Source organism: Terrapene carolina, unplaced genomic scaffold (assembly GCF_002925995.2).
Source record: "Terrapene carolina triunguis isolate 2854851 unplaced genomic scaffold, T_m_triunguis-2.0 Scaffold66, whole genome shotgun sequence".
Taxonomy (NCBI): Eukaryota; Metazoa; Chordata; order Testudines; family Emydidae; genus Terrapene; species Terrapene triunguis.
This window is the reverse complement of record NW_020664417.1, coordinates 55,349,649-55,376,790: the sequence shown is the minus strand read 5'-3', so window position 1 is coordinate 55,376,790 and position 27,142 is coordinate 55,349,649. Positions and strand designations below refer to the sequence as shown.

General features: G+C 41.5%; 1 protein-coding gene across 2 annotated transcripts in view; it reads right to left on the bottom strand.

Moving 5' to 3' along the window:
* Positions 1–27,142, bottom strand: part of FRYL (FRY like transcription coactivator) — a 345,908-nt gene that overhangs the window by 250,482 nt on the left and 68,284 nt on the right. Inside the window, exon 2 of one of the 2 annotated variants that reach the window (XM_026647943.2) lies at positions 19,363–19,562. In XM_026647943.2, the coding sequence (XP_026503728.1) occupies positions 19,363–19,482 (120 nt within the window). In that variant the 5' untranslated portion in view covers positions 19,483–19,562. Of the gene's footprint in view, positions 1–19,362; positions 19,563–27,142 lie in introns of those variants that run through there. The other variant, XM_026647941.2, reaches the window with a different exon arrangement.

Sequence of the window (27,142 nt, the reverse complement as noted above, 5' to 3'; positions counted from 1 at the left end):
GCTCAATATATAACAATGCCGACCCGGAGCCTCCTCACTTCCTTCTTGACAATTACTCCAACAGCAGAGAAGGAGGATAGGTTTGGAATGAATATGAGCAACACATCTCGAAGAACAACAGTTACAAGAAGGTGAGTAACTGTTTTTTCTTCAAGTGATTGCTCATGTTGATTCCAGTTAGGTGACTCCCAAGCCTTACCTAGGCGGTGGGGTCAGAGTTATGGAATCGCAAATTGGAGCACCGCTCTGCCGAAAGCTGCATCATCTCTGGCATGCTGGACGATGGCGTAATGAGAGGTGAACATATGCACCGAGGACCAAGTTGCTGCCCTGCAGACTTCTTGGATCGGGACCTGGGCCAGGAATGCCGCTGATGAGGCCTGTGCCCTTGTGGAGTGTGCCGTAAGTGCCGGGGCTGGTGTCTCGGCCAGCTCGTAGCACGTGCGGATGCAGGATGTGATCCAGGAAGATATTCTTTGAGATGAGACTGGTAGGTCTTTCATGCAGTCAGCCACCGCTATAAACAACTGGTTCAATTTCCTGAATGGCTTGGAGCGTTCGATATAAAAGGCTAAAGCTCGAACATCCAAGGAGTGCAGCCTCTGCTCATGGCTACTGGTATGAGGCTTTGGATAAAAACCAGGCAGGAATATGTGTTGGCTGGGATGGAAATGTGATTCCATCATCGGCAGAAAGGCCAGGTGAGGTCTGAGCTGCACCTTGTCCTTGTGGAAAACTGTATAAGATGGGTTTGAGGTAAGGGCCTTTAACTCAGACACCCTTCTTGCTGATGTGATGGCAATTAGGAAGGCTACCTTCCACGATAGGTAGAGAAGGGAGCAAGTCGCCAGCAGCTCGAATGGGTGCCCCATTAAATTGGAGACGACCAAATTAAGGTCCTGCACTGGAACAGGCTGTCTAATCTGGGTATGTAGCCATCCAGACCCTTGAGGAACCGTCCAACCATGGGATTGGCAAAGACGGAGCGTCCAGAGACTCTGGGGTGGAAAGCTGTAGTGGTGTACAGGTTGACCTGGGAAAAACCCCACCTCTGGAAGATGGGGTGGACGACTGGCCGGATAGACCACTCGTGGCTGTGGAAGGACCTGCTGAGGTAGTCCGCCAGTACGTTCTGGACTTCTGGCAGATATGATCCTTCCAGTGAATGGAGTGGGCTATACAGAATTCCCAGAGCCTGAGAGCCTCCTGACAGAGGGGCAAAGACCTGGTTCCACCCTGCTTGTTGATGTAGAACATTGCAGTGGTGTTGTCCATCATGACTGCCATGTGCTGGCCTTGCAGACAAGACTGAAAGGCGTGGCATGCGAGTCGCACCACTCTGAGCTCCTTGATATTGATATGGAGACAGAGAGCTCATCCTGTGACCAGAGGCCCTGCGTTCAGAGATCTCCCAGATGTGCGCCCCAACCTAGAGCTGATGCATCCGTAACTAGAAACAAGGACAGCTGAGGGCTGTTGAAGGGAACTCCTTCGCAGACTATTCGAGCATCGAGCCATCACTGGAGTGACTCTAGCATCTGCTGTGGCACCGTGACCACTAGTCCCAGGCTGGCGGACCCCAGGCGATATATCAAAGTGAGCCACGTCTGTAAAGGCCTGAGTCTCAGCCTGGTGTGTCAGACCACGTACGTGTAGGCCGTCATGTGACCGAGGAGACTGAGGCAATTCCTTACTGTAGTGGTCGGGTACTGTCTCATGCATCGAATGATGCTTGCCATGGCTTGGAATTGGGACTCCATCAGGCTTGCTCTCTCCTGGACCGAGTCCAACACTATTCTAATAAATTCTATCCTCTGGGTCAGATACAAGGTGGACTTGTTCATGTTGAGGAGGAGACCCAGTCTCTTGAACATGGATGTGGCTAGATGGACCTGCAACTCCACCTATTCTCTGGTGTGCCCCCTGAGCAGCCAATCGTTGAGGTAAGGGTATACTTGCACCTGCCTCCTTCAGAGGAAGGCTGCTATCACCAACCTGCACTTGGTGAACACTCGTGGGGCTGACAACAGGCCGAAGGGAAGGACAGTGAACTGAATGTTTTTGGTCGATCATGAACCTTAAGAAGCATCTGTGTGCAGGGCGAATCGCTATATGAAAGTATGCGTCTTTCATGTCAAGGGTGGCGAATCAGTCTCCTGGATCCAGAGAAGGGGTAATTGCAATGAGAGAAACCATGCGGAACTTCAACTTTAGCATGAACTTGTTGAGTCCTCGCAGGCCTAGAATGGGTCTGAGACACCTTTTGGCTTTGGGGATTAGGAAGTAACGGGAATAGAGCCGCGGGGTCAGAAGCCCAGAGCCCAGCTCTGGGGCTTCTGCAGCACAGAAGTGAGGGTGGTACTTCTGTGCTGCCTGTGGAGGTGGGCCTGATGTGGATTGCGGTCTAAGTGCTGCCTCCATAAGGAACTGCTTCAATCTAAAGTTCTGCTCCTCCTTGGTTTGGGGCAAAAGCCCTTACAAATCCTGCACTTTTCTGACTGATGTGCTTCCCCCAAACACTTTAAACAAGCGTCATGAGGGTTGCCCATTGGCATGGGCTTGTTGCAGGGCTTGAACCCCTGGGACTTACGCATGTAAGTCCCCCAAGGAGAATGCAGTCGGAGAACCCAACAGCTAACTAACTACTAGCTAGAACTACAATAACTAAGAACTAAAAAAAAAACAGTCCGAAAGAGAAGCTAGGGAAACGTGGAGAGCAAGACAACGACCTTCACTGGCGGTAAGAAGGAACTGAGGAGACTCTGGGTCGGCAGGATCCCATATTGAGCGCCATGAAGGCCCCACTCCAGGGGGCTCCATAGCTAAGGGAAAAACTTTCCAACTGTGCACGTGGCATGCACACACCTAATTGGAATCGATATGAGCAATCACTCAAAGAAGAATAGATAGATCCTGGCTCTCCAGGGAGTTCTCTTCATTGGCATCTTCATGCTCATCCTCCAATGAGTCTTGCTGGTTGTCTTTGTGGTGGGGAAAGAGAGCAGGTAGCAGGTTCCACAACCTTTCTGGGTTTAGTGATCATGTAGTTGTGCAAAATCCTGTCCAGCACTTCTAAAACTGGACAAGTTACATGTTTACTCTTTATTTAACACTTATTGGCATTCTAGATCATGACCTCTGACTAGCAATGTCCACAAAAAGATCTCTATCCCAAAAAGATCTCTCTGGCCACAAGAGCTTCCTGCACCGATGCTTCTCCACAGATAGCAATAAAATCCAGGGTCCTGGTACTGCTCCAAGCAGCTGCATGTGGTATGTCATAGGATTTTGGAGTATTATTGCAGCAATTGCAGTGTACTCAAATCCAGGAGCAAACAGGCAAAATCTGGCCACATGCCAGCTTTTAAACAGGAGACAGTGCATCCAGTAAACTTGACACCAGAGCAGGGGACCTGCAAAGCAATATGGGACCACCTAATGGAGGACTAACAAGCAGCGAGCAGTAGCACTGCATGCAAACGAAGAATACGCTGAACTACCCTGATTCACTGCAAAGTCAGTTCACTTTGAAAGAGGATTCCAGAATTTGCAATAAATGTGGAGTTAGTGTGCTATAAGGCAGTGCGCTTCTCAAAGCCGATCCACCGCTTGTTCAGGGAAAGCCCCTGGCGGTCCGGGCCGGTTTGTTTACCTGCCGCGTCCGCAGGTTCGGCCGATCGCGGCTCCCACTGGCCGCGGTTCGCCGCTCCAGGCCAATGGGGGTTGCGGGAAGGGCGGCCAACACATCCCTCGGCCCGCGCCGCTTCCTGCAGCCCCCGTTGGCCTGGAGTGGCGAACCGCGGCCAGTGGCAGCCGTGATCGCCCGAACTTGCGGACGCGGCAGGTAAACAAACCGGCCCGGACCGCCAGGGGCTTTCCCTGAACAAGCGGTGGACCGGCTTTGAGAAGCACTGCTATAAGGGATTGTGCCGTGTGTGCACAAGCATTTTCAAACCAAATTATCTTGATTTACTCTGTTTTAACCACCCCTTACACAAGCCCTTGGTTTCCCCTAATTAACAATACATTCCAAAGTCCTAAACCCTCAGCATCAAAATGCAGCTGAAGATTAACCAGTTCTTTTGAAAACTTCAAAAACAGACTTCAAAGAGAAACTGCAGAGCTACAATTCATTTGCAAACTTAACACCATCAATTTGGGCTTGAATAGGGACTGGGAGTGGCTGGCTCACTACAAAAGCAATTTTCCCTCTCTTGGTATTGACACCTCCTCAATTATTGGGAGTGGACCACATCCACCCTGACTGAATTGGCCTTCAACATTGGTTCTCCACTTGTAAGGTAACTCCCTTCTCTTCATGTGCCAATATATATTTATGCCTGTATCTGTAATTTTCACTCCATGCATCTGAAGAAGTGGGTTTTTTCCCATGAAAGCTTATGCCCAAATAAATGTGTCAGTCTTTAAGGTGCCACAGGACTCCTCGTCAGTTCTCTTGGTTCAGGATGTAGCTTTGCCTTAAGTCAGAGCAAAAACTATAGGACTTCAGAAAGTTTAGTTCCATGGGCTTCCTTGACAACATAACACAAAACATGTTTCCCTAGTTAAATGAATGGCAAGTCAAATGCAAATGAACTTTCTTAATGTGGAGTTAAGACTGAGACACATATATGTAGGGCCCTATCAAATTCGCGGTTCACTTTGGTCAATTTCATTTTGGTCAATTTCAGGGCCACAGGATCTTAAAATTGGTCAATTTCACGATTTCAGATGCAGGAGCGGGGGAGGGGGGAGCGGGAGAGACGGCAGCCCCAGAGCTCGGGCAGGAGCCACGAGTGGGGGTAGGGTGGTACACCCTCACTTCTGTGCTGCCTGTGGAGGTGGGCCTGATATCCCTCCAATAACAGCCATGCGGGGGAAGGACAAGTCCTGTCTCTCTCCAGCCCAGCTGATTTCGGGGAGATCAGATTTCACGGGGAAGGACTTATTTCACGGTCTGTGACATGTTTTTCACGGCTGTGAAATTGGTAGGGCCCTACACATAAGGACGACGTGTGTGCAATCACCAGCTGACACTTGCTCTGAACAAACCCCTCCAGTTTGCCAGATAAGTTGCAGGGACAAACCTGAAGGCATTACAAAAGGAGGGAAGACAGAAAGGAGCATGGCAAGGAGGGGAGGGGGACCTTGTGAAGCCATCATCGTCGTCAGCTGTGGATGCAAATGCAAATCTTACAATGACTGAGGGCGGCTAGTGTGGACACACTCAGCTGTCTGTGATTCTATTAATGAAACAACTGATCAAAGCACAAATGATTGAGTGTACTAATATAGACAAAGACATGGTGCAGACCAAGTCAAAGCCAACTATTCATGACACTGATGTGAAAGGTGCTATTCAAGTTGTATGATGTGAGCAACAAAACATTTAAATTTTATTTTCAACATTTTAAGTAAAGTAAGAGCAGAAGTCAGCACCTCAGTGTCTCAAGTGTTAAATGTCAAGAGATGACCACGCTTATCTAAGGCCAACAACCTATATATTAAAAACTTATTTTAAACATTGAATCATCTCTGAGATCTGAATTAGATGATTATTTTAGTGTGCCCTAATTGTAATCTCAAAACTGAGATACAGTTTTAAGTACTCCTCAGCTAAGAATGCAGCTGTATTTTGACATTCAAAAAGTAGTCCACTGTGCCCTCTTTTCAGTCATTTTAACACATTATTTTGTAAAATTTTAAAGAGCATGATGAACATAATATAATACAGTTACCAATTATCATAAATTTGCTTGTGGTTTATAAGATAGGAATTAAAGCTACTACCATCAAACACTGATTTATAAGGAAAAAAGTAAACTCACTTAAGGCAGACCCCACTAATTTCAGTGGGACCCAGGTGGTAGGACAAGTGAGAGGAGATAAAAGAGGACAGGAGAGATCCAGGGACATCTCTCTCTTCTCACATTGTTCCTTTACAATGCTGGGGGTACCCTTTCCCAGGATGAGTCTGGGATCCCCTCTCTTTCATTAATAAACATATTTGCATACCTTCTAAATCATTCTCTATTATTATTATTTCTCTTTGGAAGATAAAGTGCACAATTTTTTTATCCTTAGACAATGCAACGCTATAGTAACTACCTGATTCAATTGCCCCCCCAACCTGACTTAAGTTATACTAGAAGTCCAAAAATGAGTATTAATAATAGTGGGTCAAATCCTGCAGTCTTATGTAGCTCTTACTCAGAAAAAATTCTCAGTGAAGGAATCAGAAGTTTCTAATGAGTCAGCAGTTATTAGAGGACTGCAGGATTAAGTCCACTAGTCCATTTTTCAATATTGATGCTAGTCTTACTTGTATCTTATTAAAAGCACCTTAAAAAGTGTTAAGACAGAAGTTAAGACACACAACTTCAATTTATGTAGCAGCCATTATGGTTTCACCTGTGCAAGGTTATGCATTACTACATTTTCTAGGTAAATAGGAGAAAAATCAATAAACTCACTGCATAGTCAACATCATCTGTTTATAAGCATGAAGGTCAGCAAGAACAGTCATTAAACTGAGACTCCAGGAACCAGAAGTTAAATGCTTTTAATACAAGAGATATGAAACATTTATTGCATATGTATTACAAAAGGCAGCATCTGACGGGCCAGCAAATCTTCCAATCTTTGTTCAAATATCCCATATACACTGCACAGGTTGGGATTCATTCAATATACCTTTTCTCAAATCAAAGTTGAAACTAGAGATTCTAATAGGCTCCCCTACAATTTGTAGGTACTTCTTTGAAAAATGACATTTGTATAGCCTAACTTACAGTCACATCTATAATGTACAAATTCTAACAATTCTGCAGAAAAGTGCAGACAACTTTTTTAGTTCCCAAGTAAAGAGAAGTCAGAGCCTGGGGGCAGCAGAGGGGAAGAGAGAGACAGAATCCTTAAAATATTCAGTTTCAGAATTAAAATGGAGATTACTACAAAGCATCTTGTCTAGGGAAAGGTTACTTACTAGTAACTTTTGTTCTTTGAGGCTTGCCCTGTTTATTCCCATTGTGGGACTGGCACTGCAGACATTCAGCTTGCAGAAACTCCATCTAAACCATGTCCATTATAGCTGCATAGGCATTAGGGCTTGTCTTCACAAGCTCCTGCAATCAATGCAGTGGGTGTCGATTTAGCGGGTCTAGTGAAGACCCGCTAAATCAACAGCAGAGTGCTCTCCAGTCAACCCCGGTATTCCACCTCTCCGAGAAGAGTAAGGTAAGTGGACTGGAGACAGTCTCCCGTCAACGCAGTACAGCAAAGACACCAGGGTAAGTCGACCTAACCTATGTCGACTCCAGCTACATGAATAATGTAGCTGGAGTCGACATTGCTTAGGTCGACTTACCCCAGTAGTGAAGACAAGCCCTTAGCGAGGTCAGCATAAGGGAGTGCAGTTCCAACCACCTACATTTTTCAGAGCTGCAGAGTCCCATGTTTTAAGAGAACTGTGAGGAAGAAGAGAAAGTGGACAGGAAATGTGATTGCACAGCTAGCTCTCAAAGAACAGCAGTTACTGGTAAGTAAACCATCTTTCTTCATCAAGGGCACTCTTAATCTGCCCCAAACAGAAGGTGACCAAAGGAATTCTTAACTGAATAAGGATTGAAGTGTTGCCCTCCCAAACCCAGTATCCAACTGGGACACGAAGTTTAAGGAGCAGTGCTTGACAAAGAAGAAAGTCAAGGAAAGTGTGGGCCCCTTACTGAATGAAGGAGGCAACCTAGTGACAGAGGATGTGGAAAAAGCTAATGTACTCAATGCTTTTTTTGCCTCTGTCTTCACAAACAAGGTCAGCTCCCAGACTGCTGCACTGGGCAGCACAGTATGGGGAGGAGGTGACCAGCCCTCTGTGGAGAAAGAAGTGGTTCGGGACTATTTAGAAAAACTGGACAAGCACAAGTCCATGGGGCCAGATGCGCTGCATCCGAGGGTGCTAAAGGGGTTGGCGGATGTGATTTGATTGGCCATTATCTTTGAAAACTCATGGTGATCAGGGGAGGTCCCGCATGACTGGAAAAAGGCTAATGTAGTCCCCATCTTTAAAAAAGGGAAGGAGGAGGATCCGGGGAACTACAGGCCAGTCAGCCTCACCTCAGTCCCTGGAAAAATCATGGAGCAGGTCCTCAAGGAATCAATTCTGAAGCACTTAGAGGAGAGGAAAGCGATCAGGAACAGTCAGCATGGATTCACCAAGGGCAAGTCATGCCTGACTAACCTAATTGATGAGATAACTGGGTCTGTGGATGAGGGGAAAGCAGTGGATGTGTTATTCCTTGACTTTAGCAAAGCTTTTGACACGGTCTCCCACAGTATTCTTGCCAGCAAGTTAAAGAAATATGGGCTGGATGAATGGACTATAAGGTGACTAGATCATCGGGCTCAACGGGTAGTGATCAATGCCTCCATGTCTAGTGGCAGCCGGTATCAAGCGGAGTGCCCCAAGGGTCGGTCCTGGGGCCGGTTTTGTTCAATATTTTCATTAATGATCTGGAGGATGGCGTGGACTGCACTCTCAGCAAGTTTGCAGATGACACTAAACTGGGAGGAGTGGTAGATAAGCTGGAGGGTAGGGATAGGATACAGAGGGACCTAGACAAATTAGAGGATTGGGCCAAAAGAAACCTGATGAGGTTCAACAAGGATAAGTGCAGAGTCCTGCACTTAGGACGGAAGAATCCCATTCACTGTTACAGACTAGAGACCGAATGGCTAGGAAGCAGTTCTGCAGAAAAGGACCTAGGGGTTACAGTGGACGAGAAGCTGGATAGGAGTCAGCAGTGTGCCCTTGTTGCCAAGAAGGCTAACGGCATTTTGGGCTCTATAAGTAGGGGCACTGCCAGCAGATCGAGGGACGTGATCATTCCCCTCTATTCGACATTGGTGAGGCCTCATCTGGAGTACTGTCCAGTTTTGGGCCCCACATTATAAGAAAGATGTGGAAAAATTGGAAGGAGTCCAGTGGACGGCAACAAAAATTATTAGGGAGCTGGAGCACATGACATATGAGGAGAAGCTGAGGGAACTGGGATTATTTAGTCTGAAGAAGAGAAGAATGAGGGGGGATTTGATAGCTGCTTTCAACTACCTGAAAGGGGGTTCCAAAGAGGATGGATCTAGACCAGGGGTAAGCAACCTATGGCACGTGTGCCGAAAGCGGCACGCGAGCTGATTTTCAGTGGCACTCACACTGCCCGAGTCCTGCCCACCGGTCCGGGGAGCTCTGCATTTTAATTTAATTTTAAATGAAGCTTCTTAAACATTTAAAAAATCTTATTTACTGACATACAACAATAGTTTAGTTATATATTATAGACTTATAGAAAGAGACCTTCTAAAAACGTTAACATGTATTACTGGCACGCACAACCTTAAATTGGAGTGAATAAATGAAGACTCGGCATACCACTTCTGAAAGGTTGCCGACCCCTGATCTAGACTGTTCTCAGTGGTACCAGATGACAGAACAAGGAGTAATGATCTCAAGTTGCAGTGGGGGAGGTTTAGGTTGGATATTAGGAAAAACTTTTTCACTAGGAGGATGGTGAAGCACTGGAATGGATTACCTAGGGGAGGTGGTGGAATCTCCTTCCTTAGAGGTTTTTAAGGTCAGGCTTGACAAAGCTCTGGCTGGGATGATTTAGTTGGGAATTGGTCCTGCTTTGAGCAGAGGGTTGGACTAGATGACCTCCTGAGGTCCCGTCCAACCCTGATATTCTATCATTAAAAGATATGAATCAAACTTCAAATGGCTGCTCTGCCAATTTTCCTGATGGCACCCTCCTAAGACATGCCATAGAAGTGGCAGTAACTCTAGTGAACCAGGCCCTAATGCCTTCTGATATAGAGACTTTGGCTAAATTGGAACACAAGTCAATCCAGAAAGATTCGCAACCTCTGAGATAATATTGCCTTTCCCTTAAATCTTTATCCATATGCCATAAATTACATATTATGGGATTTCAAGATAGAAACAGTCTTTTTGCATGTTTGGGTCTGAAAACAGGCTTCCCCAGGGTGAGTGTGGGGCTTTAGGAAGAAGGTCAGCAGAGAAATGTATTGGCATAAAAGTCTGTGACCACTTGGGGGTGAATTTATGCAACACATCCACAGGCTTAAGTAACAGAAGTCTCTCTAGTAATGGAATAAGTTGTATATGTTTCCTTCTTTCCCTGGTTACTAGAGGACTGTGAAAGACCTGGGAAGCAAGCTGAACCTCGGGTTATTTTTAATTTCTATAGGATTTCAGCAGTTTTGTGATAAAGAAGCCTTGTCCTTCGATACACATATGTTGGAAGGCCAAAACCAGGAATATTTCCCTGAAGTAATCCCCACAGCCATGGTTCTGGCACAAAAATTAGCATGCCAAGCTGTGATCCTTCCTTCAGCTGCTAGAATTTTTGGTGCTTATCTTTGGTCTTCAGGAACATTGTCCTGAATGGGGGTAGTGGTGTCCAAAGGGCATATAGATACTACATTATCACTACATGGTAGCTGGCAATACACATATACTCAGAGCCTGACAAATGTTTTTCTGTCTAGAGAACTTTTGGAATTCATGCAGAGGTGAAATCATTGTGGAGCAGAGATTATCATGTAGTGATGTAGCACAGGTTCCTCCCAGTAGGATATCCATATTGACAGAGGAATCTCTTGCCTCTTCATCAATCCCTCCCTCATATTGTCTCACACACGTGTCAAAATTAAAAGATGCATTCTTATGTTGCCCTGAGGTCAGAGTCTATAATAAAAGTGCCAGTAGTGGTGCCACTGGGGGCAGAGCCACAAGGGTTGGACCAGAGCCACCAGTACAGTGAAGGGCGGAAGTCCCAGGTTTTGGCTGTGCTGACTTGATCAACATCCTCAAGGGCTCTTGAAGAGATGTCCACAATAATAGTTGCAAGGAACCTTGAAGAATATCCTTCAATGCCAAGAGACTTGAAGTCAAAATCCCCCAGGCGATCATGGTACATAAGGTTGACATCATTGATGAATTGGGTGGCCTCCAAAACTCAGTCCTAGTGCTGCTGTCTTCTGAATGAGAAGCCCAGTGCTGGAGTACCTGGAGAAAGTGCCAGGCTGGAGGATGACAGGTAAACTGGAGAAGCAGGAATTCTATATGGATGTTCAGAGTCTGGTCTCAGTGAATCTGATTGTGTACACAGAATGCATATTGATGAAGCCACCAACAGTTGCAGTGTCAATAAAGGCTGTGCAATCAGTTCCAATTCTTCAAGCATCTAGCTCTGAGAGATCAATGGCAGTACTTTTTTTTTTTTTTTGGAACTTCCTCAGAACCAGAAAAATGCTCTCTCTTTTCCTGTCTTTTCAGAGCAGGTTGCACAATATCAGGCAGCATTTCAGGAACAGCAATGGAAGCTTGTGTAGAGGATATTCCATTTACCAGTAAACTTACTTCCAGTGCAGTCTGCTGAACAAGTGTAATTGGCATCAATATTGTCAGTGCCAAAGACATTTGATAACGTTTGATGGTGTTGGCAGTTGTCAACCGAGTTCACGATTCTGAAGATCCTGGCACTGGAACCCCTTTTTGAAAAATGTGCTGATTGCAAAAGATTTCCCACTTAGCTGTAATGGGTGTAGAAGCCAATGAGGGTAATACTGGGCATTGTTCAGAGCCCTTTCAGTGCTGAGGCCTATGCCTTCAACATCTCATAGCAAAGGTAAGCCCAAAGCCTCACTTGACATTCCTAATAATCTCAAGAGTGAATGATCAGCAGATGGATCACTGTGCCAGGGAGCACACTTCCCCAAGGACACCAGGCGGCAAAGATGAACGTCTAACTCCAAATAAACTACTGACAAGTGGAAGACTTTTTTAATCCACTGATTCAGGCTATTAGTACAGAACCAAGACAAATCTTCTAAGCTCTGGTGAGGGTACTGGCAATTTAAAAACAAAAAAACTCACTAGCACTAGCTAAAACAACTATAGGATTAAATGAGCTATCTAAAATAAGGGGGTATGCCCAGATTCTCAGAGGCAGACATATCACAGCTCCCTAATGCTCTTTGTGGTGGTGGACAAGGAATCGATGCAATCAGGGCCACCACTCCCTTAGATAGGCTCACATGCTGAACACAGGTGTCAGTGGGATGCATCATGTAGCCTCAAAGGACAGAGTTTTGATGGAGGTTCCATGAGCTCAAAACCAAGGGCCAAAAATCCCACACGTGGGAATGCACATAGGCCCTCAAAGAAGAGCATCTATTTGTGTGGTGGGGAAAGGAAAAGCAATCAGCAGCTGGGTTGTTACAACTCTTGTAAAATTCACAGTTTGCAATGATATCGTACTGTATGGGCTAAATCTCACAGCTCTTACCCAGATGCAAAAACAAAAACAAACAAAAAACCACCAAACAAACAAACTCACTGGGCCTGAGTGGTTAGCTTCAGTTGATTGACTTCAGTCTGAGATTACCGAGAACTTTACTTGACAAATTGGAATAACATTTAATTCTATTTATTTGTATTTATCTAGTCATTAGTTTTATAAAATGAATTAAAATGGTGCCTATCAAACTTTATGTGCACATCACAAATATTTAAAACCACAAAAAGATAAATAATCTCAATCATATACAACAATAGTTGATTCAGTCTTATAAGAACAGAACAATATAATCTTTCCTCAAAATTATGCCTAACGGATCATCCCCCTATTCAAAACCCCTCCAGCCCTGTAAGAAGTTGAGCCTCATAACATGTCATTACACAACATTAACAACTTGAATAATGGAGTGAAGAATATGATTGCAAAATCTGTGAATAACACCAAGCTGAGAGGGGTTGCAAGCACTTTGGAGGACAAGATTAGAATTCAAAGTGATCTTGATAAATCAGAGAACTGGTCTGAAATCAATAAGATGAAACTCAGCAAAGCATTCCACTTAAGGAAAAAAATCAAATGCATAAATACAAAATGGGGAATAACTGGCCAGGCAGTAATACTGCAGAAAAGGATCTGGGGGTTATAATGGATCACAGACTGAAGGAGTCAAAAATATGAAGCTGTTGTGAAAAAGGCAAATGACATTCTGGGATGTATTAAGAGTATCGTATTTAAGACACAAGAGGTAATTGTTCAGCTCTACTCAGCACTGGTGAGGCCTCAGCTGGAGTATTGTGTCTGGTTTTGGACACCACACTTTAAGATGTGGATAAATTGAGAGCCCAGAGGAGGGCAACAAAAACAATAAGAGGTTTGGGAACCCTGACCTACAAGGAAAGGTTGAAAGAATTGGGCGATATTCCGTTGAAAGAAGAGAAGGGTAAGGGAGGTGGGGCATGATGACTGTCTTCAAATATGTAAAAGATTGTTATAAAGAGGACTATGATCAATAGTTCTCCAAGTCCACCAAGGGAGGGCAGGAAGTAATCAGTTTAGTTTGCAGCAAAGAAAATTTAAGTTAGATATTAGGAAAAGCTTTCCAACTATAAATATAGTTAAAACACTGAACAGGTTACCTTGGGAGATTGTGGAATCCCCAACATTGAAGGTTTTTAAGAACAGATTAGGCAAACACCTGTCAGGGATGATCTCAGTATACTTAATCTGCCTCAGTGCAGGGGGATGGAAAAGAAGTCCCTTCCAGCCCTATATTGCTGTGAATTTTATACCCAAAGGCAAAAGAAGTTGGTCTATTTAGGACCAAGAGTATGAAAATGAGAAAGTTATCTCCTACCTCCAGAACATTTTCAATTTCTACAAATCAGAGCAATACATTTAACGATACATAATTTTTTCACTTCCTGAGAGGTCATCTGGCAGAGGTGCCCCCTAAATATTATAAAAATCAAGAAAATGTTTTTAATATGCTAGAAGGGTATATTCATTTCTGCTTGCGAATCAGCCATCATATACCCACTGTGTATTCAAAAGCAAAAAACAGGAAAAATTTCAATTGCTGGTAAACCAAAAACTTATTTAGAATTTAAAAATTGTATGCATCTTAAGTTTACTAGACTTAGAATATCAAACTATTGTTACGAAAGTTATCCACCTTCCCCAAAAGAGGATTTTCTATTTTAACTACCACTTGCCTGTTTGAATTATACCTATTTTTTGGTGTAACCGCTCTACAGTATGTGAATTCATTTTATTATCATAATGATATGGTTTATGATCTAACGTACAACAAACAAAGAGCTATAAGCTTACCTGTAAAATGAGAAACATGGTGAAGTACTCCACCCTAAGTAAACACCATAAATGACTGAATAACTGCAAGGAAAGTCAGTTGGAAAATTATTTCCCAGAAGGGACGCAGGTGACTTTCCCATGAGACAAAGGCTAAAAGGGAGGTTATATAAATATGCTTACATGTATATGCATACATTTTACATTTTTACTGCAGTAATGCTAAACACCAGTGTTAAGCAGGTGAACAAATAGGGGTTTTATTGTATCTATTGATTTTGCAAAAAACAGAAGCAGACACGCAATGGAAACATTATTATTGTCACTGAAAATCCTGCCAAAATTCAGTCTTTTTCAAAATGCAAAGTCTCCACAACTTGTTTTTATCAGTAAGATAAAGAGTGAAGTCTTGATTCTAGAGTCTTTATGCAATAAATTGACATGGATTTCTATGATACTTAAGTGTGCAAAGAACTTCAGGATAAGGCTTATAGTTTCTTACATTTGTTTAATAATATTCTATACCAGTCCAGATACTTACATAGAAAAGCTAATATAAATATATATTATAATATATATAATAAAAATTTTCCCATTGTAATCACTGTACCTATACTAAAATACTAAATAAGTGAAATGAACAAAGCTTTATGCATTATTCTAGGTACAGGAATTACTCACACCTTGTAGAATGCTATTTTTTTCTATTTTAAATTTATTTATTTGAAATATGTTTCCCTAATGCTTCTTTGTCACTTTCCCCACTCTGTCTCACATGGGATACCAAAATTCTGTTCTTCACTAATGTACCCCATAAAAGGACAGGCTAAAGTCCTAGAAGAACTTCCATTTAAGGAATAATCTAGGGTTTCACTCAAATGTAAAAAACTTGGTTCATTTTCCTGGCATTCTAAAGTTTAGGGTGCAGAAATAGAAGTACTATGCCCTTGCCCCTTATGGCAATATTTGCATTTGTACAAAGTGAATGAAAACACTATCAAATTAGACAAGTAGCATTTTACATCCACTCTATACAACCACCGGCAAGACAGTGGGGAATTGGGCACACCACCATTGTTTTTGATGAAAATGTTAACCTGTAACCCCAATCTGATTTTAGAGTGCAAGATTAAATTATATATCATGTGGTAAGGTTTATTAAAGTTCTTTAAGATGGTAAAGCTATCAGAGATGTAATAAAAGTAATAGGAAGTAGGTGGAAGGAGGAAAGGCAGTTTCTGAAGGTCAACTTTGGACTGGTTTTGGCATGGCTCTCACTCATCTTGTCAAACCTGCTGCCTCTGGGAGGGAGGTTGCTGTGCGACAGAGCATGATGATGGGCACCTCCCTGAACAGCAGAGTTGCTTTCTGGGTGGATAATCAAGGTGGTGACAGAGAGAAAGATGGCATTCTCTGTTCCTGAGATGGTTGGTACTGGAAGGGTTTGTGGTAAAGTGATAGGGTACAAATACCCAACGATCTGAGTGGTGCTCTAGATTCATGGAAGGAATGGAGTACCTCCTCCATTAGTGAACTAAATAAATTCATGCCCTGAAAAAGTAAGTCCTCAATTGTCACCGGGACTTCCTTTGGTATTCTGGATGCCTGAAGCCAGGAGGTCCAGCACAATGTGACTGCTGTGGCCATAAAACATGTAGCTGTATTAGATTCATCCATTGCCACTTGTAGCACTATCTTGGATACCATCTGCCACTCTTCTATCATGCCTTTTACTTCTTCACAACTTTCCTGCAGTAGCCAAAATAGGAAAGGAGTCACCCTCTCCCCAAATCAGAAAGTTTTATTTCATGAACAGCACTTGATAATTCACAATGTGGAAATGGGGGGGATGCTGAAGAGTAGAATTTCTGGCCAAAATGGTACATCTCCTAAGGTTCTTTATCTTGATGCCCTTGGTGGATCTGGTCTCCTCCTAGACCAAAGATGACAAATGACCTCTAGTGTCAAATGAGCATAAAAGTGCAAGAAGCTCTTGGGCAAGAGCTGGTAGGGGGTTTTTTTCATCCATTTGAGGTCTGGGGGATGTCTCTACTGGAGCTGAAGCTGCCTTCATGGATTCTCTAAGAGGTGTAGCTTGAGCCACGCAGCTCCAGATTTCCATGCGCAGAAAGAAAAGGAGTGGCAGATGGGATGTTTGTCAGAGGATGTTGTCATGTTTTCACAGAATCTGTGCTATGCCCCAGCTTTAAAACCCTTTGGAGAAAACCCTTCACTGGGCCAGACCCCCCAAAGTGTCCCACTCTACCTTCTGTGTAGGACTCACAGCCTCACTGCCTCAGATACTGAGCCCATGGGCTCCTGCATTTCTGTTTCACACTGTGAACTCTGCCCAGTCAGTCTAACTGAGAATCTCCTAGTCTGAGATTTTTACACTCTTCAGGGATCAATGTACCTCAGCAAGTATTTGCAGTGACACCAGGAAGCATTTTCAAAACAGAGTAGAGTTTATTAGTCAACTGGAACATGGCACTGGAAGTCCTTCAGTTAGCAAAGAGAAATAAAGGATTAGACATAGTCCATCTGGCTAAGACAGTGCCATTAGCCAGCCAAGCTGCTATGGACTTCATTTCAGACTCTGTATCTCTCTACCCCTTTGTCCAGCCCAGCCTCACCCAAAAGCCAATTCTTTATCCCCATCCTGTCACCTCTCAGTCCTTCGTTCTTGAGCAGGGGCCTTTATTCAGCTTTCCTGCTGAGAAGCGGAGGGAAAATCTCTTCCCTCTGTTCACTGGTTGCTAAGTGTCAATATCCTGGTCAGTGGGGGGTCCTGATGTCTTTTTCAGATTCTCCATTGATATGGGTCGGCTTCAGTGGGTTCCAGTCACTTCCTTAATAACCCATTCATTCTGCCCCAGACAGTGGAGTGACTGACTGATGTACACATACATACCCCTTATGTCTTCCGTTCTGCCCAAAGAGCAGACTCAGACTACCCCCTCTGGGTAGTAATGCAAAGTAGGGAGGGAAATTGAGACATGCATAGGAATCATAAAAGTATTACAGAAAATTCGCATTTCATCACAGACAGATGACCTTCCTCAAGGCAGAACAGCTATGCCCATCTAGGAGAGGCATTAAGTCATCACAGGGAGGACAGGGTTTAAATCCAATTGGTTTTGAGTCTGCCATAGCTAAAGGTAGGTGTGAAGCACCTCACTTTGCTGTACTGTGGGGACCTCCTCCATCCATCTTAACTGCTTTCTTCTTCTCCCCCCAACTTTTCTTTTTGGAACACCCAAAGTCTAAAATGAAGCAACTAATAAAAAGGAGAAGAGAAGAAGCATTTCTTCACTGAAATGAGTGTTGAAAAATCAGATGCAGAAAAGTCAGACACAACCCAGGTTCCATCTTGCTGCACATGGAAAGGGAAAACTGAGGGAGGGTCAAGCCACTCCACCCCTTTATGCTCTCTCACAAGTGCACTAACAGGTACAGGGTGTATGCTAGATGTTGCTATTCAAAAGATTCCGATCTCACACACACATGCACAACTACAATGGGATCCACATTAACATGTACTCAAAGAGGAATTAACTATAGTTACCCTTTCCTTGTAACCTTAGGAAAAAACAAATATTCATTTAAGAAAAAGTATTTTATCAAGGACTCTGGTGAGGAATGTAGGAAATATTTAATTGCAAGTCTTGTACAAAAAAAAAAAGAGTCAAAAAGTTATTATATATCAGGGGGAAAAAAGCTATTTTCTCTTACATGCTGTTTTCCTTGATGGTTCTGTCACCAGTACATGCTAGATATGAGTTTACACCATACCCATCACTATGGTATCTTTACAAAATCATAAATACTAGCAAAAGGTCTTTCCTTATTGCTCATAAAAACAGAAATAATTCAGTCTAAGAAAAAAAAAATCATAGTAGGAGCCTTAAGACATTCAGTGTGGGCAATTCTTCTCAGTTCCCTACCTGTGCAACCTTAATTGAGCTCCCTGCAGCATATGTAGTATGATGCAATTTTTAATTACATAATTACATACTAATTTCTTCACAGAATTCCTGCCTCCTTCAGTGCACAGGATGGCTGTGCAGAATAGTAAGAACTGTAAATGATGCTGTAGAACCCCTGCCTCACTTGTTGCAGAAGCTGGAAGGTGTGGAGTGAATGAGGTAGGGGACTGCAAGAAGAGGGACTCTCAGAGTTATGTCAACTGAATGCTACCCAGGAGAACTGGATTTCCCGAACAAAGCCAGGTTCCCTGACCATGACATGAGGCCACCTTAGTAAATATTAGGACAATAAATAAGAGGTAACAACACAGGGTCAAGAGAGTTAAGGAGTTGAATGAAGACAAGAACTTTAAAAGTTTACACCATCATATGGTAGGCTAGAATATATATTCTGGTGGTTACACCTTTTTTTTTTTCATTATTATTATTTAAACAGTAGTATTATTTTTGATTTAATGCAAGCCTCCGATTAAGTCCATGTAACCAAAGAACAGATGCACTACACATTTATCTGTCATGCTCATAGAGATTGCCACCACAGTTTGGTGTGTTTGTATCCCCTGTTCAGTTTTAAGAAAGCAAGTCACTCAACCAGCTACACAGTCTTCATTGGATGATTAGGTCACCAGTTTTCAAACAGACAGGAATTAAGAAATGCCAGATACCCCAGAGTAAAATGTTCTGTTTGTTTATTTCAACATCCGCACATCTGAATCTCTAAACAGGTTTTTGGGTTTTAATTCATTTGCAATATACATTGGTCACCCACTCTCTTGTCCAGCTGCCAGTGTCACTGCTACTCAGAAAAAAATAACTCAGCTTTAACATAAATCTTCAAAACATTCTTCAAAAGGAATTTCAGGAAGAAAAATGTTAGGCGGTGTTACTGTAAGATTGGTTTTTTGTTCCATTATGCACTTTTACAGGATGTATAAATACGAAGGGGTTTTGTGTCAATAAGTATTATGGATCCTTAGCAACAGTTTTAGTGAAATGCAGTTAAAAAAAATCCAGTTAGCAACACTGTTGGTACAGGGCTTTTCACACCTATACTCCAAATGACAAGCACTATGAAAATTCTTCAACTACAGTATCAGTTCCATATTCATCTCTTTTTTTTTTTATAAATTTCTAGTAAGATATTAAATTTCAGACAAACATGAGCAATTTAATGGCTACTATGACAAATGACTCACCAAGGGTTCAGCCATTACAACTTCAATTTTCTTTTCAGCTTGAACAGCAAACTCAGCAAAGAGGCTTTTGATGACATACTCGCCAGGTTTGACATCCGGGTCAATAGTAATGTTAGACATGATGATGCTTCTCTTTTCCAATGTGGAACTGGTGTTGGGAGAAACTCTACGTTTATTTACACTGCTGGTGGGTGCTGAGGCTATAGAGAAAAGAAACAAAACCCAAAATTAATAATAAAACAATAGACCATCAAAGTTTTAAGCACACCATACCACACACAACACTTCAGGAAACTAGAAATAGAAAAATATTACCTCTATCCTCCACTAAGATTTTAAATTTGTATAATATTAATTTGATTCAAATAAGGAAGTAAGGAAAATATAACTTCTCATTTTTACCACTGAAATGCAAAATCACTCAAAAAGGACACTCAGAATGGTTGAGGGTTACTGGACTGGATGACTCAGGTGACCAATAATGGAATTTAGGGATTTTAACCTCTAGGATCATCAGTTCAAATCTGATTCAATTCAGAAGTTACCAAAAATCACTTAACTATTTGGATGAGGAGATACCATTAGAGGGCCATCAAGTCCATCTCCCTGCATTGTGGGACGCACTTCCTTGATTTGAATTTTCCGAAGTCATCCCTGATACTTTGGTACCAAGTAAAACTTTGAATAAAGCAATTCCCTAGTATTACTAGACAGCTTGTGCCACTGCTAAACTGTTTTTCCTAATAAAAATCTGAGTTTTCCCTGCTGCATCCTAAGCCCATTACTTTTTTCTCTATTTACACTGTTTAGAATAATTGACCCCGGCCAATTACATTCGTTTGTATATCTGTAAAGAGTCAGATTTCCATTCTCCAGAATGAATAGGTCATGTTCACTTTTACTCATCCGTGTGAATTGCCAAAGTTTTTATTTCTCTCCCCAAACACTCCTAAATGTAAGTTTGTGTTTATATCTGTATCTAAAATTAAAAGCAATATTGCAAATGGGGTCATACTAACACAGATTTGTATTGTTATTTAACATTTATATGCCAAATAGAGCAGATACCTACAGTGCTCGTCTTGCACAAAATCAGCCAAATTTCTTTCTGGAGATTCCCTTGAAGTCAGACTTTCACCAGGGAAAAAGTTGGCCCAATACTTCTATTAGTATATGCCAAGGCGGCAGTCATCTTTGTTTTGGTTTTGGTTTTGTTGTTTTTTTGCAACAGAGTTTCAGTGATGACCAGAAACTTTTGTCTGCTATTATTCCATAAGCTGTATATCCTTATTTTGTATTTGTGCATTTGATTAAGAAAAGCCATTCTGGGTCAGACCAATGGTCCATCTAGCCCAGTATCCTGTCTTCTGACAGTGGCCAATGCCAGGTGCTTCAAAGGGAAAGAACAGAACAGGCAATTGAGTGAACCACCCTTGTCGACCACTCCCAGCTAGGGATACACAGAGCATGAGGTTGCATCCCTGACCATCTTGGCTAACAGTCATTGATGGACTTATCCTCCATGAACTATCTAATTCTTTTTTGAACCCAGTTGTACTTTTGGCCTTCACAACATCCCACGGCAATGAGTTCCACAGGTTAACTGTGCGTTTTGTGTGAAGAAGTACTTCCTTCTTTTTGTTTTAAACTTGCTGCCTATTAATTTCATTGGGTTACCCCTGGTTCTTGTGTTATGTGATGGAATAAACAAACACTTATTCACTTTCTCCACACAATTCATGATTTTATAGATTTCTATCACATTACCCCTTAGCCATGTCTTGTCCAAGCTGAAAAGTCCCAGTCTTTTTAATCTCTCCTCACATGGAACCTGTTCCAAACCCTTAATAATTTTTGTTGTTTTTTTCTGTACCGTTTCCAATTCTAATATATCTTTTTTGAGATGGGGCAACCAGAACTGCACACAGTATTCAAGGTGTGGGCATACCATGGACTTATATAGTGGCATTATAATATTTTCGGTCTTCTTATCTACTCTTTTCCTAATGATTCCTAACATCCTGTTAGCTTTTTTGATTGCCACTGCACACTGAGCAGATGTTTTCAGAGAACTATCTACAGTGACTCCAAGATCTCTTTCTTGAATGGTAACAGTTAATTTAGACCTCATCATTTTGTATGTGTAGTTGGGATTATATTTTCCAATGTGCATTACTTTGCATTTATCAACACTGAATTTCATATGCCACTTTATTGCCCAGTCACCAAGTTTTATGAGATCTCTTTGTAACTCTTCAGAATCTGCTTTGGGTTTAACTATCTTGAGTAATTTTGTGTTGTCTGAAAATTTTGCCACCTCACTGTTTACCCCTTTTTCCAGATCATTTATGAGTATGTTGGACATCACTGGTCCCAGTACAGATCACTGGGGGCAACACTATTTACCTCTCTCCATTCTGAAAAGTGACCATTTACTCCTAACCCTTTGTTTCCTGTATTTTAACCAATTACTGGGTTAATGTGAATTTCTCCCTATGTGAGTTTCTCTAAATTATTCTTTATTTAACCTATTTCTAAACATTTCAGACCAGTTTGTTTATTTTGTAAAGTTTTAATTTTTATTTTAACTCTTGCCTACAAGTTAACTAATTCTATGAGCTTTTTATCATCCACATCTTTAACTAGAGTGTATTCTTTTTCATCTTCAAAGCCATTAATGAAAATACTGATTATTACGGGGGCTAGACTTTTTGGTAACCCACTTAATAGCTTCTTTCAGTGTGACTCAACAACTAGTAACTACTCTGTCCAACTTCAGTCAGTTACATTTCTATGTAAACCATACTTCTGATTGCTTTATTATGCTACTATTATCAGATAACGAATTTATTTCACATAGCCTGGTGAAAAGCTATCTCGGGCAATTTCCTATTCAACTAGTATTCACATTACAATACATCAACAAAACTTACACTAATTAGCAAACTTTCTGATAAATTCAATATTCGGCACACATACAAACATACCTCTTCAATAGAGACAAACTACATCTCTCTTATTAGAAACATTTTAAAAGCTCTCCTGAAAGCTATAATTATTTAGTACTTCTTAAAATATATATGACAACCATGTTCTGTGTCTGAAGTAACTGCTCTTATAACTGGAATTATATAACGAATACTGCTAGTGCATAAATAATGAAGTAAACAAAAATAACCACGGTGAATTTCAGCTCTCTTAGAAATACAGAGGAAAAAATAAGCCAAGTGGGAGAAAAAAGGATGAAATTGTTAGGAAAGAAGTGTTATTTTCAAGTATTTAAGTGCGTTGCTAAAAATGAGCAGATGGGGAAAAAAACCTTTAAATAACTGTCAATAATGCCCTTTTAGGCTTATATGGTTATTAGGGAGGTTTTTTCCCCCTCTAAAAAATTAGAGCTTAAAGTATGGAAAATAATACTGTATGACCTTCAAAATAAAAACTACAGAAGTTGCAGCAGCTATACTTTTTAGTGAGATTCAATATTCAACACCCCAAACAAAAAAGGCATTCATGGGGAAATTAATTTATAATCTTCATTTTAAGGGCCTTGGTCATTTTACATAAATTCTTATCAGACTAAACTATAGAAGAAATGTGTTGTTAACTTTATACTATAAGTCAAAGAACTTATTCATATGAATTTTTCTTAATTCAGTGCTTGTGAAAGGTACAAGGTTGACACTAATAGAGAATAAGAATCTGTCAGAATGCCAATATCACCAGCAAAATTACTTCAGCAAACTCTAAGGAATCTTTTCAACAAATGTCATGGTTCTAAGGCAGTGGTCCCCAAACTGTGGGGCGTGTCCCCTAGGGCAGTGGAGAGTAAAGTTTGGGGGAGCACGGCAGGGCCTGGGCCAGCCCGCATGGGGGGCAGGGAGGGAGCACCACCCAGCTCTCCTCTTCCCCCAGCTCTGCTCCAGCCCTTCCCCTGGTCCCAGCCCCCAACATCAGTTGTTGTTCCAACATCAGTTCCAGGAAGCAAAACTAAAACAGCAAAGCCGAAGCCAGAGTTATCAATAACATCTTGGTTCCTAACCTGACTGACAATGTGAATGATACATAGGGAACATACAGAAGTATAGACCAACTCTCCCTCAGAATATAATCCGAGAATATTTTGCACTCTCTTTGAGGAAAAGCTTTAGTTATAGTTTACCCCACTTGAAGAACAGACAATGAAAGACAGAGTGCTTGAGAGACTGCTTATGCCATTGACTGAAAATCCTATTGTTTTCTCCAATAGGTGAAGAGCTCTTGAAGTGATCTGATGGTGGATGCTGTACTCCTTCAACAAAACAATTTCCTACCATAGCGGACTGCACTGAGCATCACGTTAGGAGTTGGTGTAATACATAATCTTAGTCTGTCAGGATTAGGGCAGGTTTTGATTTGATTAATGGGAAAAAGCTACACAGGCTACATAAATAAATCTCAACTGCAGAACACTGATGTGATTGTGGGGCTTCATCTCCAGTAGAGTCCTCAAACTTTAAATAGTGCAGTGAGTTAAATGAGCCTCCAGCCCACTGTAAGTAGTGTCGCAGAAGGCAAATGACATAAGAAGGGAACTCCTGACAGCCAAATTACTGCAACCTCATTCCCACCCCCAGCATTCTTGAATGTTCTGTATCATTGTAGCTCAGATACCCATAGCAACAAGACTTCTGGGCACCAAAGCTTTGGCTCTTCCAGGAGAGGAGAAACAATTGAAAGATCCCTACTAGGCTGAAGCCACCAGTACTAACAGATGCACAGCTGGAACTGGTTCCTGACTCCTCCTGGTGTCGAAGGGAGACTGAGCAGGGGCCATTGCTGGAACCTCCACACACCTCTGTTACAATGACAGAGACGTCAAAGAATATCTCACCTAAGTACCTTTATTGCAGGAAGACAGTGTATTTTAAAGCTTTGGTACTCTCACTATGAAGGAAGAGAAAAGACCTATCAGAACTGTGCCTTCATTTCTCCTTCCAGCCAGAAAATAAATCTAGATGGCAAGACACCCATGCCAAGATCGAACCTTGAGCTCTCTTAGCATAGTTCAGTACTGTAGGGCTCCAGACAACCACTTTCATACTCCTTTTCAACCAGGACCAGATTAGCCTCAGCAAAGAATTGCTGAAGCTACATTTTATGAGTGGCTCTTCAGAGTGCAGATGGTCATCAAGGGTGCTAGACACTCGGTACTGAACTGTCAAGCCAGACAAGAGTGGGGATTGGGACTGTTAGACTGCTTTTGCCAGGCCTAAAGTCACTTTGGCTAACAGACCTCAACAATCCAGTTGCTTCTTGAAGTCAATAATGTCTGAAGAGACGTCACCATAAGTAGACATTTGAGGTAGCTCTCCCAATGTTTCAACTGGAGAAGACTATCAGATCTAACACGTCAGCACTGCAACTTTCTCCCCAATACTAGAGGAACCAAACATGGGTGTCTAATGGACATCACAATATTAAGTGGAAAGATTCCCAAAGACTCAAGATACAAAGAATATCTTTTCAATGGCGGGAGGGGCGGGGAGGGAAATCAGCCTAATGGGAGCAAAATTAGGGGAAAGGAAAGCAACTAAAGAGGCCTGGGCCTACGACGATGCATGGGTATGGCATGGACAATAACATTTGTTGTTGTTTTTTCAAACAAAAACTGACTAAATAAAAAGAAATAGCACCTACAGTGCCCCGCTCCTCCAAGGGGGAAATAATCATAATCATAATAATAAGAGAAACATCAGGGGTACCAACCATGCTCTGAACTCACTGCACCTTCAATGGTCAAAAAGAAATTATGGGCAATTGGGGCCATTCTCCCCTCATTTTATAAACTAAGAACTCTGCATCATGTAAGAAGGATAAGTGGCACTAACAGACCTTATTCTCCAGAAAATTCAAAGTACCAGGGGCATTTTTTCCCCTAGAACCTGGCACTTCTCAAAGGAGAATATAATCATTTGTTGGAAGTGTTCAGTTTGATTTTTCTTAGTTATATAATCAAGCTATTATTTCTTGGAACCTTTTTTTCCTTGCAACTGTTTAAAAAATAACTTCCAAGCTCCTAACGATTCCATCTGCTACAGGAACTAAATGCAAAGACAGAATGCAGATCCTTCCCCTTTGAAATATGTTGTAAATGAAAGGCACATTAAAGGACCAAATCCTTGATTTGAAATTTACGAGAATATATTTTGAAAATGATTCTCAAAATACATATGAATTTCAAAAGAACTAACAGAAGCAGAACTGAAAAATTCCTTTGGACTCAAAAGTTTAAAACGTTATTAGTTTAGAAACATGAGGCATGGAGCTTGTTGTTACCTTTCAGTCAGTTCTCTAACTACCAGAACAGCTGCACAGGAACTGACTTGTAAAAGGTATACATGTTTTGTACACTGTGAAATGAGAGGTGTAGAAAAGAAACTGAGTTCTGATGTGCATGCGTATCAAAAGCATTATTATAGTTTATATTAATATAGTGACCTTTGAGACAATTTTAAAGTTGCTTTCAAAAACTGAGTAGCCTTACAACACTCCTGGAAAGTACTTAATATTACAATAATTTAAAATGGAAGCACAGGCAGGTTAAGTGACTTTCAGCCACACAGCAAGTTAATGTCAGAGCCAGGAATAGAATCTCAAAGTCCTGACTCGGAGATTATCTCTAATTATTGATCTATTAGTTCAAATAAAATGACAGAATACATCCTTCTCCTATTCAGTGTGCAATCTGGATGGTGTACAGAGAATGAAGCACTGCTAAGTATAATTTTCCTGGTTTAATATAGGCTCCCATGCCTTATTCATTGTATGCCATACAGTATAAACAAGGGAGTAATGATAGGAGTAAGGAGGTGATTTTACCTCTGCATACAGCATTGATAAGACAGATACTAGGATACTGCCTATTGTTCCGATGTCCACTAGTTCTGGTAGCATTGCTCAATTAGTTTATCGTGAATAAGGGGGAATATCTCTTATTGATTTAACTTTTAAAATATCAAAAGGAACCTGGGTCAAAAGATATTATCTGAACGCATGCGTCAATTTGGAATTTTTGGTGACTTTGACTGTTCAGCTTGGGGAACCCAAACAAATGTGAGAAGAAAAATGGACATTTCAAAATGCAACATTTTTAAATGTTTGCCTACAGATGACAGCAACATCTTTCTTTTAAGATTACATCGAGAATGCAATTATCCTATCTTCAGTAAAAATCTCAATGCAACTTACAGTAACTACTGATGATCCCAAAATGTATGACATTGGTAATGGCTCATATTGCTGGTTCTCACCTCATATATAGTAATATTTATGTTCTATGTATTATGAAAAGCTAATAAATAACAAGTTATTAAAATTTTAGGGGAGAAGAGGAGGCAGGAGTCTGTGTGTCTGCTTATTAATAATAAATACAACAGGTTCTAAGATTAACTTATAATCTATTTCTAGATTTCTTATCTGTGTTAAGCAGATGATTATTTCAGATATTTATATTAAATGGTATTCATTTAGTATTGAATAAAAGTCATGAATTTAAATTTGATATGACTGCAAAAAATATGGATTTTAAACTGCATATTCAAAGGCATCTCATTATAAGAGAAGTAATAAATCCCTCTCTCTATAGCTCTGCTGCAACCAAATTTTAAAAACTGCATGCCATTCTGGGTAACTCATTATCTAAGATATATTAAAATACTTCATGTGAAAGGTCAAGTATGCAACAGACTACACGATGATAAACAAAATATTGGCTACAGTTTTGTTCCAATTCCAAATT